Source organism: Hemitrygon akajei, chromosome 5 (genome assembly GCF_048418815.1).
Source record: "Hemitrygon akajei chromosome 5, sHemAka1.3, whole genome shotgun sequence".
In the NCBI taxonomy this organism is placed as follows: Eukaryota; Metazoa; Chordata; class Chondrichthyes; order Myliobatiformes; family Dasyatidae; genus Hemitrygon; species Hemitrygon akajei.
In genome coordinates, this window is record NC_133128.1 from 143,380,194 (window position 1) to 143,393,093 (window position 12,900).

Below are 12,900 nucleotides of genomic sequence, written 5' to 3' on the forward strand. Positions count from 1 at the left end.
CTCTTTGTGAGGAGGGGCAGTTCGTGGCTGGATTTGCCATGTTGACTTCATGCCACTGCGTGATTTAATGTTATGACGCAGTTTAGTTGAAAGATGAAGTTTTATCTAATGCCTAAAGTTTAAAAGGTCATTGCCAGCAGTTTCTGTATATTACTGCTAGTTGAGAATCAGTGGAGAGTGAAGATCGGAGTTCGGGAGTTAAAAGATTGAGGAGAATCGATTTCGACGGTGAAACAGGTTCGACCTTGTTTGATCCTTATTCGGAAGGAATTCGTTGACTGTTATCGTGTTAATCCTTGTGAAATAGCAGAAAGGATTGGGAACAGTTCTGTAAAGGAAAAGTCAGTGCCTTTAAGCCGTTACATCTCATCTTCGTAAAATTCTTTGTGGGAAAAGTTCGATTTGGGAACCGAAGCATCACGACGTGAAAGAGAACTTAAATCGTCTTAAAAAGTCTCTCCCTTAAATGGTCTGTGAGCATTTTGAACTTTTCCAATACTACTTTGAAGAACTGTTTTTTGCAACATCGCTTTAAGAACTGTTTAAGCATTTTTGTCTTGACTTATGGACTCCTTGTTTAATTGCCTGTTTTTGAATCAAATTATACATACAAGATATAAATTTTTAAATATTTCCTTTTTGAATTAAAATTTCTATTTCATTAGATTTCGGCAATAACATTGTTTGACCTAGTTTTTCTCTTATGTAAGCCCTTAGTTGAAAGTAACAAAATAAAGTGTTATTTGATACTTTATATTTACTCTTTAATTGATTGAATGACATTAATATACCTCCTTCAAAACAATCTCCTATGTATTTAATCCCTTTTTGAAACCAATTATATAAAAGTTGATTGTCCATTGTAAAAGGAATGTCTATTTTGAATTAAAGATCTCTTTGCTAATAAAGATTTTTTTGTCTCATCATCAACATTTATCTTATTCCATAAATCAATCAAATGTTTTAATATAGGAGATTCTTTCTTTTCCCGTATCCATTTAGATTCCCATTTATATATAAAATCTTCTGGTACGTTTTCTCCTATTTTATCTAGTTCTATTCTAATCCATGCCGGTTTATCGTTCTCAAAAAAAGATGCAATAAATCTAAGTTGATTTGCTTTATAATAATTCTTGGAATTTGGAAGTTGTAACCCTCCTAGATCAAATTTCCATGTCAATTTTTCCAACGATATTCTTGACATCTTACCTTTCCAGAGAAACTTCCTCACATATTTGTTTAACTCTTGAAAAAACTTCTGGGGTAATTGTATTGGTAATGATTGAAATAAATATTGTAGTCTAGGGAATATATTCAAATAATTTGATTCAAAAACAGGCAATTAAACAAGGAGTCCATAAGTCAAGACAAAAATGGGAAAGTGATTTGAATATTAAAATTGAAGAAACAAATTGGTCAAGACTATGTCTTGATAGTATGACAAATACAATAAATGTTCGGTTAAGATTAGTGCAATATAACTTTCTACATCAATTATATATTACACCACAAAAAATAAATAAATTAAATCCAAGTTTATCTGATCAGTGTTTCCGATGTAACCAAGAAATTGGTACATTTTTACATTCTACATGGTCTTGTTCTAAAATTCAACCTTTTTGGACAAATTTAAGACTTTTACTGGAACAAATTACGGGAATACAACTTCCTCATAATCCAATATTACTTTTACTAGGTGATATTGAAGGGATAAAACCGAAACTCAAACTAAATAAATATCAGAAAGAATTCATAAAAATTGCACTGGCAGTAGCCAAAAAGGCTATTGCAGTTACTTGGAAATCAGATACATATTTAAGTATAGATTGTTGGAAGAAAGAAATCTATGGCTGTATTCCATTAGAAAAAATTACTTATAATTTAAGAGATAAATATGAAATATTTTTGAAAATTTGGTGCCCTTATTTACAAAAGACAGGATTAAATATATAGGTGCTCTGAAGATGAAACAATTGGTTACTTGGGGAAATAAATATATATACTAAAGTTATTAAGAACTCCATGGAGCATGTGGAGATCTTCCAACAACCAGGCACTCTTTCTTTTTTTTTCTTTCTTACTTTCTCTTTTTTTATATAGGGAAGTTAGGGGGGAGGGGTTAAGGGGAGGGGGGAAGGGATATATACTTTTTTTCCCACACTTGTAATTACTTAAAAACGCAATTAAATAAAATTTTTAAAAAAAGAAAAAAAAAACTGTTTAAGCTTCATCGCTTTAAGAACTGTTGAAACTGCTGCACAGCAGCTGATTTCCGGTTACGCTAGTGATTTGTTTACTTTTGGGGGCTTGTTTTCACTGTTTAATAAATGTGCTATTTGTTATAAAAACCCCTGCCTAACTCATATATTTATTGTTGCTTGAATCCGTAACAATACTGAAGACTTTTCTCTATGTGAGAGGGATGGCTTCTATCCTCACATGATGTTCTCATCACAGCACCGGTCACGGAAAACGTGGCCTGCTACATGAGTGGAGTTGAGCCGCTTCTCTGTTGGAGTTGCGAAAATCCTGTATCCCCCTCAGCTCAAAGATGCCATCCTGCATGACAAGCCAAAGATACTCGTTGGTTTGCTTGTCCTGCATATTGTTTGGTCCATGTGCTGTACACAATGGCCCTATAAGCAACCAAAAGAGAGAAGATGACAAATCCAATTTCACCCCATTTTTGTCTTTCATTTCAATGTGGTTAAAGGTGAGTGTTTATTATGGCCATCAGCCAGCCAGGCTCGACATCCAAAACGTTCTTGGTGGTGGTTGGGGTCAGCTGATGTACTCAAGGTCACAATGCTCCTACTTATGCTTCTCTGTCCTGTTTCCTAGGCTCTGAATGGCTTTATTTTGGTCGTCACCGCTGAAGGTTATGTCTTCTATACATCGCCCACCATCCAGGATTACCTTGGCTTCCACCAGGTGAGTCTGAAACCATGCTGAGTGAAGGAGCACCCTTTGGAAGCCCCTGTTGTTAAATTCTGGGTCAGGCAGCAATCTGGTTTAAAGAAAAGTCAGAAATACACAATATGTAAAGCCAGGATCAAACTCAATCTTCTCAAGCCTGAGGTATGTAAGGCATCCCGTAAGTCCCAACTCCCTAGCCAAGCCCTTAAGCTCTCTATCCAGATAAGTGGGCTGCATGAAAGTTATTTTGACAAAATTTCCTCTAAGTACATTAGGGTGTTTTAATATGTTATAGGTTCCGCATCATTGTGAGTTGTAATTTGTCTTGTGCCTTCTTCACCATCTTATTTACCTCTGGTGCTACATTCAGCAAACCATGCACATGCACACCTATATCCCTGTGTTCCATAACATCATCAGGGCTTCACCGCTCACTGTACAAATCCTTCCCTGGTTCAATCTCCCAAAATGCAACGCCTCACATTTATCTGGATGGGAACCATTTGCCAATTCTAAGCCCACATACCTGGGTAGTCTGTCTGCCTGCCTGCCTCTCTGCACCAGACAGGCTGTGCCAGTGGTGCCTATGAAAGTTAGCAGAGGAGAAGGCTGAAGAAAATTTTAAGGAGAGCCATTGACTTCCTCACCATCCTGAGCCCTGCTCCAAAACAGCGGCCTATGTTATCCATTGGGCTTTGGAGTGAGAGAGTGATATCTACTGTAGATGATCAAGATATCCCTGTAACTTTTCATAGCCTTCTACACTATCTACAACACTACCTATTTTAGTATTATCTGCAGACTTACTAACCATGATGTGTCACTCAAAGCCAAATCATTTATTTAAATTGCCAACAACAAAGGTCCCAGCACCAAACCCTGTGGCACACTGCTAGATACAGGTCTCCAGTTCGAGAAACAGCCCTCGACCATCACCCTCTGTTTCCTCACGCTGAGCCAATTCTGAATCCGATCTGCAATCACCTACTGAATCCTATGCCTTTGATTCTGCCAACAACAGTAATGTAGTCAGTAAACTTAAGTTAGTGGAGTTGTACTTAGCCTCATGGGTATAAGTATAGAGCTGAGGGCTAAGCACACAGTCTTGTGGAGATTGTGGAGGAGATGTTGTCAATCCGAACTGACTGAGGTCTGCAAGTGAAGAAATCAAAGATACAGTTGCACAAGGTGGTATTGAGGCCTAGGTATCTGAGTTTTCAGGGGCTGATACTGTTGAAGGCAGAGCTATAATCAATGAAGAGTATCCTGGTGTATGTATCTCCACTGGGCAGATGTTCCAGAACTGAGGGAAAAGTAAATGAATTGGCAATTCCTGTTGTAATGGTAGGCAAACTGGAGTGGATCCAAGTCACTTGTCAGGCAGGAGTTAATACGTTTTATCATCAACCTCTCAAGCCACTCCATCGCAGTGGATGTAAGTGCTACTGGATGATAGTCATTGAGGCAAGATACCATCCTGGTATGATTGAAACCTGCTTGAAACAGGTGGGTACCTCATTGCCGAAGTGAGAGGTTAAAGATATCAGTAAACACTCCAGCTTGTTTGATTAGCGCAGGCCTTCATTGCTCAGCCAGACACTGTCTGGGACAGATGCTTTCTGGGACAGAGGGTTCACCCTCATGAAGAATACTCTCACTTTTTTCATTTTCATTTTTAGAATCTTTTTACTGATACATAATCTTCTACAGCTATAGAATAATACAAAACTTCAACAAATTAATATGTATACAATTAATAGAACTGAAGAAAAAGAAACTGATTGTAACATATAAAAATGAAAAAAAAAATTATATATAGAAAAAAGGGAAAAAACCCCATCTACTAAGAAAACAAACCCCATTAACTACAAAAAAAACCCATTAGTAATCATCCCCCGGAAGCAAAACGTTCAACCGTCATCTAGATATATAAAAAAAAGTAATCAACCGCCAATTCACTTTTTTTTTAAATTAATAAAATTGGACGGAAACCATATAAAATAATTCAAATTAAATGGTAATATTTGGCAAAAGAACCCCATCTTCTCTCAAAATCAAATCGAGGTTCAAAAGTTCTACTTCTAATTTTTTCCAAACTGAGACATAATGTTACTTGAGAAAACCATTCAATTAATGTAGGGGAAGAGATGTCTTTCCATTTTAATAATATAGCCTTTCTTGCCAACAATATAACAAATGCAAATACATGTTGATCTGAAGATGAAATACCCTGAATATGATGCAGAACTATTCCAAATAGAACAGTCAATCTATTAGATTGTAAATTAATTTTCAGAGCTTTAGAGATTGTAGAAAATAAAGATTTCCAAAACAGTTTTAATGGAAGAACATGACCAGAACATATGTGACAAAGTAGCTACTTCAGTTTTACATCTATCACAGTAATTATCTACACTAGGAAATATTTTAGATAGTCTCTCCTTTGTTAAATAATAACGATGGACAATTTTAAATTGAATTAAACAGTGATTGGCACATATAGAAGAAGAATTTATGTTTTTCAAAATTCGAACCCAATCTTCATTCATGAAGGTCATATTAAGTTCTCTCTCCCAATCTTGTTTAACCTTTAGTGATAGGTTCTCTTTTTGTAACAAAAATAAATTATAAATTCTGCTAATGGAACCTTTCACTAAGGGATTCAATTTCAAAATGGTATCCAACAAATCAGATTCTTGTAAATATGGAAACTTAGGTAAATATTGTTGTAAAAAATGTCTAACCTAAAAATATTGCAAAAAATGTGTATAAGCGAGAGAGTATTTGTTAATTAACTCTTCAAAGGCATCAATTGACCATCACAAAAGAAATCTGTAAAAAAACGGATCCCTTTATTTTTCCACAGGAGAAAAATGGGGTTGGTTATTGAAGGTTTAAATGAAAAGTTTTGGTATAAAAAACTAGACAACTTAAATTGTTTAAAATTAAAAAAATTATGAAACTGAATCCAAATCTGTAAAGATTGTTTAATAACCGGGTAAAAATTTAAATTTGTAATTTTAGAGAGCTCCAAAGGTAATGGAGCTCCTAATATTGAAGTTAAATGAAATTGTTTAACAGCTTTTAATTCCAAATCAACCCATAGTGATTTTTGGCTCTTATCGAGCCAATATAACCAAAAACATAATTGTCTAATATTCACAGCCCAATAATACAGTCTTAAATTAGGAAGTGTAAGTCCACCATCATTTTTAGATTTTTGTAAATGATACTTGTTAATTCTTGGTCTCTTATTGTTCCAAATAAAGGAAGAAATAAGAGAGTCAATTTGATCAAAAAAAATTTTAGTTAAAAAAATAGGTATATTTTGGAAAATATATAAAAATCTAAGTAAAATCATCATTTTCACAGCGTGGATAAGACCTATTAAAGAGTAAGTGGATTCCATCTAGAAAATAGTAATTTCATGGAGTCTACTAGAGGAACTATATTAGCTTTATAAAGATCTTTATTTTTTTTAGTAATTATGATACCTAAATATCTAAATGTATTAACAATTCTAAAAGGAATATTATTATATGTGCTAACAGGAACATTTAATGGAAACAACTCACTTTTATTCAAATTACGTTTATATCCTGAAAATTTTCCAAAATCTTTAAGTGTTTCCAAAAGATTAGGAATTGATTGCTCAAGATTTGAAATAAAAATTAAAAGATCATCTGCATAAAGAGATATCTTACGTATGGTTCCATTTATAGAAATACCATGAATGACTTTGGCCTCCCGTAATGTTATAGCTAAAGGCTCCAATACAAGATTAAATAATAAAGGTCTTAATGGACTTCCCTGTCTAGTACCACGAGAAAGTGAAAAGAAAGACCTGTAATTGTTGGTAATGACCATGGCAATAGGGTTCTTATAGATCATTTGAATCCATCTATTAAAATTATTACCAAAACCAAATTTTTCTAATACTTTGAACAAGTATGGCCACTCAACTCTATCAAATGCCTTTTCTGCATCAAGAGAGATAACACATTGAGGTTGCTTAGATAATGGTGAATAAATAATGTTCATCAATCTTGAACATTAGAGAAAGAGTAACGGCCTTTAATAAAGCCCGTTTGGTCCATAGAGATGATTTTAATTAAAATATTTTCCAAGTGGTTAGCCATTATTTTAGAAAGAATTTTTGCATCCACATTTAACAGTGAAATAGTTCTAGATGTTGAGCATTCAACAGGGTCTTTATGTTTTTTAAGAATTAAGGAAATAGATGCTTCATAAAAAGAAGAAGGTAAATTACCCTTCTCAAAGGATTCATGAAATATTTCCAAAAGATACGGATATTTCAATTTTTCAAATATTTCAATTTTTTTGAAAAATCCCACCGAATAACCATCAAGTCCAGGAGCTTTACCTGATTGCATTGATAAAATAGTTTTCTGAATTTCATGCTTGGTAACTGGAGCATCAAGCATCTGTTGATCATCAGAAATTTGTGGAAATTTAATCTTATGTTAAAAAAGCTTCCATTTTGGAGGAATCTGCAGGAAATTGAGATCTATAAATATCAGAATAAATATCTTGAAAAGTGTTATTAATATCCTCATAGTTACTTACTATATCGCCATTGTTTTTACGAATCTTTAAAATTTGTCTTTTAGCTCTAACTGCTCGTAGTTGGGAAGCTAAGAGCTTATTATTTTTATCCCCAGAAATATAAAATTGACTTTCCAATTTAAGCAAATATCCTTCAGTATGATATGTTAGTAATAAGTTATACTGTGATTGTAGTTCTACTCTTTTAAATGAAACAACTTTTGGAGAGATTGCATTAATGTTATCTAATTCTTTAATTTGTTTAGAAATTTTATTTAATTCCATTCTTGTTTGTTTCTTCAATTTAGCTATATACAATATAATTTGACCACGTAGATAAACTTTTAATGTATCCCAAATTACTAACTTTGAGACGTTTCCTATATTATTAAAGAGAAAAAACTCTCTTATCTGAGTTTCAATAAACTCAACAAATTCTGCGCTTTGTAATAAACGTTCTGGGAAAACGCCAAAATGTAGAAGCAACATCTTTCAATTCAAATATTAAATTTAAAGGAGCATGATCAGAGATAGCAATCGCATCATACTCACATTTCTGAACATTACATAAAAGCGGAGGGTCGACTATAAAATAGTCAATTCTCAAATATTTATTATGAACATGTGAGAAAAAGTCTCTATTACTAGGATGCATATGCCTCCAGACCTCAATTAAGCCATAATCAATTAAAAAGGAATTAATAAGTGATGCAGAATGGTTAGCAAGTTGATGTTTGGATGATGACTTATCCATTAAAGGATTTAAGCAAGTATTAAAATTGCCACCCATTAATAACATATATTCATTTAATTCAGGTAATAGAGCAAAAATGGCTTTAGAAAATGAGGGATCATCAACATTTGGTCCATAAATATGAACCAAAACCATTTTCTTATTACAAATTATTCCTTTAACAATTAAAAATCTACCATTAATATCAGCTATAATATCCTCCTGATTAAAAGGAATATTAGAGTTGATAAAAATATATGACACCTCTAGTTTTACTCTGGGAATTTGCATGAAATAGAGAACCCTTCCAAAATTTAAAAAATCGATTTTTATCACATAACCTGATATGCGTCTCTTGAGCAAAAATTATATCGGGCTGGAATTGGTTTATAACTTTGAATGTTTTCTTATGCTTAATAAAGTGATTCCAGCTGTGAACATTCCAAGTTAAAACATTTAACTGTTTAGATGTCATCATGATACTTTGTATCTTAAAAAAGTAGTTAGACGCATGTCAGGATAAAGTGATCGAAAATGGCGGAGATGAACAACAATAAAAATCATTTGTGTATGCTCCGGGATTCCATAATGGGGATAAAAAAAGAAAAAAAACACCCAAACTACAAAGCCCAGAAACAAGTCGATATCAATCGACACAAGCCCCAAGAAAAGCATAGACGCAAATACGACTCCGCCTAGCTAAATAATAAAAAATAATAATAAAAAAGTAATCTCTATCTTCCTCTACCGAATATAAATCTCATTACAGTCAACATATATCTCAGTATAATTAACTTGGAAGGATAGTGTTTTTCTTGTAAAACCAAACGACCTTCAATTTGAAAGTAACCTTCATAGTATTAGATAAGGGAAGAAAAACACACCCAAAACAATTCTTGAAATATTTGCACAAAAGAAAAACAATCGCCATCTTTAAATTGTCCAATCTGTCTTTAAAACACAAGGAAATCCGAATAATTAAAAAATCTTCAATAAAGCATACGGAATTAAAAAAAACAATTACAAAAAAATAGTTCTAGATGGTTCAAATTTAACTACAGCCTATCAACAGTTCTCGCACTTTATCTTCTGAGGTTAAAACCCTCGAAACAAGTCTTTTTCCAGAAATAAAAATACATTTTAAAATGAAGACTTTCTGTGACCATCAAATCTTCCAATTTTATCAGTCTTTACACCGCGAGACACTCAAACCATTATAAATCATCAACTTAAGGCTTCAAATTCGTCGTCATTGAAATATTTGCACAGAAGAAAAAACAATCGCCATCTTTAAATTGTCCAGTCTTTCTTTAAAACGTGAGAAAATCCAGGTAATTACTTAAAAGAAACTTTACAAAAGCATACGGAACAAAAAAAAACAGTTGGTACATTTAAATGCTACGGAAAAAAAAGTCTAGATGGTTCAGAATTATCTACAGTCTTTCAACAGTTCTCCCACTTCGGAGGTTAAAACCACCCAAACCAGTCTTTTTCGGAGATAAAAATACATTTTAAGGTAAAAATGTTTATAACCATTAAATCTTCCAATTTCTTCACTTTACACCACGAGTCAATCAAACTATTATAAATCATTCAATCTTCAGACTTCAGATTCGCCATCGGAGTCGTCAGACAAAGAGTTAATGAAACGCAAAGCTTCAACTGGATCATAGAAAATACGAACTCCAGAATTTTTAATAATGATCCTTAATTTTGCTGGGTATTGTAATAATGGGAAGAGCTTCTTTTGATAGGCTAGTTTCATAGAAGGAGCAAAAGCAGCGCGTTTCTTAACAATTTTGTGTGGAAAATCTTCAAAAAAACGGACTTCTGAGCCTTCAAATGAAAATAATCTTTGTTTACTTGCAAGCTTAATAATGCGATCCTTGTCTCTAAAACGGAGAAAACGAACAACAATATGCCTGTTTTTACCTTCATCCAAAGATTTTAAAGCACCAATTCTGTGAGCCGATTTGATCTCCGGGAGTTGCGAACAGACCTCCGGAAATAAAGACTGAAACATTTTAGCAAAATAATCCAGTGTGTTGGCAGATTTTGATTTCTCTTTTAATCCAACAATTCGAATATTATTCCGATTATCAGAGAAGTGCAGAGCCGTTCTGCACCTCAGATTTATCAGACCATCTCCTGGGATCAGCAACTGCTTGAATGAGAAAAAACTGTATGAGATTGACCATTCTTCATTGGAATCTCAGAGAATGAATCTCATTCAGCACTTGGGATTGATTGGCAAAAACAAATTCAAGTAAGGCAGGGGCAAGTGGAGCCCTGGTGTTAAAGTGGCTATCATTGGAGTGGTCAAGGATAGAGTGGAGATCTTTTAGATTTTAGCTTTTTGAGGCTTCGGTGAGAGAAGGCAAAAAAAAACTATAGGTAGAATACACCCCCCACCCATCACATTTTATTGTTTTTGTTTCTTCATATTTGATCAGTAGGGATACCAGGCAGAATAGTTGAATGCTCCTCTTGCAGGATGTAGGATGGCAGGTACCCTGACCAGTGAGAAGTGCATCCAGCTGCAGATTCCAACACTGCGAGTTACTTGGAGCTAGAACTTAACTCTGGATCATTCGGGAGGCTGATGGGGTGATAGATGCGACATATAGAGAGGTAGTTACAGCCAAGGTGCAGGACACAGGAGACTGGGTGACTCTCAGTAAGGGGAAAGAGGTTAACAGTCAGTGCAGTGTACCCCGTGGCCATCTCCTTCAACAACAGGTATACCACTTTGGGTATTGTTGGGGTGGCGGTGATGGATGACCTAGCAGAGGAAAGTCACAGTGGTCAGGTCTCTGGCACTGAGTCTGACCCTGTGACTCGGAAGGGGGGGGGGGGGGGTGGTAGGAGAGGCAAGCAGTGGTGTTAGGAGATTCATTAGTTAGGGGAACAGAAAGGAGGTTCTATGAACGAGAATGAGATTCCCAGATGGTATGTTGCCTCCCGGGTGCCAGGGTCTGGGGCATCTTGGATTGTATCCTCAGCATTCTTAAGTGGGAGTGTGAACAGTCAGAGGACATGGTCCATGTAGGTAGCAATGACATACATGGGTAGGAGGAATGACAAAGTTCTGCAAAGTGAGTTCAGGGAGTTAGGTGCTAAGTTAAAGGGTAAGACCTCCAGGGTTGTGATCTCAGGATTATTACCTGTGCCTTGAGCGAGGGAGTCCTGAAATAGGAAGATTATATAGTTTTAACATGTGGCTAAGGTGATTGTGTGGGGGGGGGGGGCCATAAGATTTTTGGATCGTTGGGCTCCCTTCTAGGGAAGGTGGGACCTGTACAAAAGAGATGGTTTGCCCCTGAACTGGAAGGGTATTAATATCATAGCGGGAAGGTTTGCTAATGCTGCACAGTGGAGTTTAAACTGGAGTTGTAGGGAATGGGAGCCAGAGTGCCGGAACAATTGATGGAGAAGTGATGGAAATAGATGTTGTTAAGTCCTTAGACAAAGCCAGTAATCAAATGGTTGAACACGTTCTGAGCTGCTACATTTCTTTTTTTTTGTAATTTATTTTTTTATTGAAGTTCATCATCAAACAAACATCTTTCCATAAGATGTATTTCAGACATTGTACATATACATCATATAATTATATATATCACAAATCTCCACAAAGTATTTATCTGAGGTATACACTTATAGAAAAGAGTGGAAAGAAAAAACAAGCAAAAGGAAAGAACTATGTACAAGTAAGGAGTGATCTTTTTTTTTACAACATATTCATTGATTTGTGAGAATAAAATCAGGCCTATGAGGCATTATGTAGTTAAACCATTTTTCCCAGTATGAATCAAATTGTTCCAACTTATGATTAACAGATCCTGTTATCTTCTCCATTTTGTAAATGTCCATTGTAATTTCCATCCATGTATTTAAAGTTGGGCTCTCCTGTGATAACCATTTCCTAGTAAGAGTCTTTTTACCAGCCACCAACAGTATATTCATTAAATATTTATCTCTTTTCAACCGTTCTTGAGGTATATATCCAAAATATATGGTCTTACTCTCTAAGGGTATTTCACATTTAAAGCTGTCTTGTAAGGGCATTGTGTATCCCCCTCCAACAGTTTTTGATAATAGGGCAATCCCAAACAATATGATAATGATTTGCATTTAATTTCCACAATTTCTTCAGCAAACAGGGAGGTTACTATCATAATGGGATTTCTGAGAGGGTGTAATAAAATATCTTATCAAGTTTTTCCATCCAAACTCCCTCCATTTCTGTGAACTGGTACACTTCCATTGATACCTCCATATTATTGTCCATTCTTCCTCAGATATAATTATCCCTCCTTCCTTCTCCCATTTTGTTTTAATGTATGAAGTCGAATGTGTTTTAAGATTTGACAATCCCTTATACATTTTGAAATGATTCTACTACTGTTATCTGAATTATATGCTTTTCTAAATAGCTCTATCAAGCATGTACTTGCCTTGGTTACATTTTTAAGCATCTTATTAACATATTGTCACATCTGTAAATACCAATAAAAATCTTGTTTTTCTAATAAGTGTTTCTTTTTAAGCATTTCAAAACTGAACAGTGTTCCTTCTTTCATTATGTTGCAAAGAACTGTTATTCCTCTGGCTGTCCAGTCCTTAAATCTAGCATCCAATTTATTTGGTGTAATATCCAAGTCATATGCACACCATTTAAGAAC

At 34.7% G+C, this 12,900-nt stretch overlaps 1 protein-coding gene across 4 annotated transcripts in view; it reads left to right on the forward strand.

Moving 5' to 3' along the window:
- The window catches only part of LOC140728256 (aryl hydrocarbon receptor-like), a 166,715-nt gene that overhangs the window by 115,025 nt on the left and 38,790 nt on the right, over nucleotides 1-12,900 (forward strand). For all 4 annotated transcript variants that reach the window (XM_073046745.1, XM_073046742.1, XM_073046746.1 and 1 more), the window contains one exon: nucleotides 2,842-2,931. In XM_073046745.1, the coding sequence (XP_072902846.1) occupies nucleotides 2,842-2,931 (90 nt within the window). The remainder of the gene's footprint in view (nucleotides 1-2,841; nucleotides 2,932-12,900) is intronic.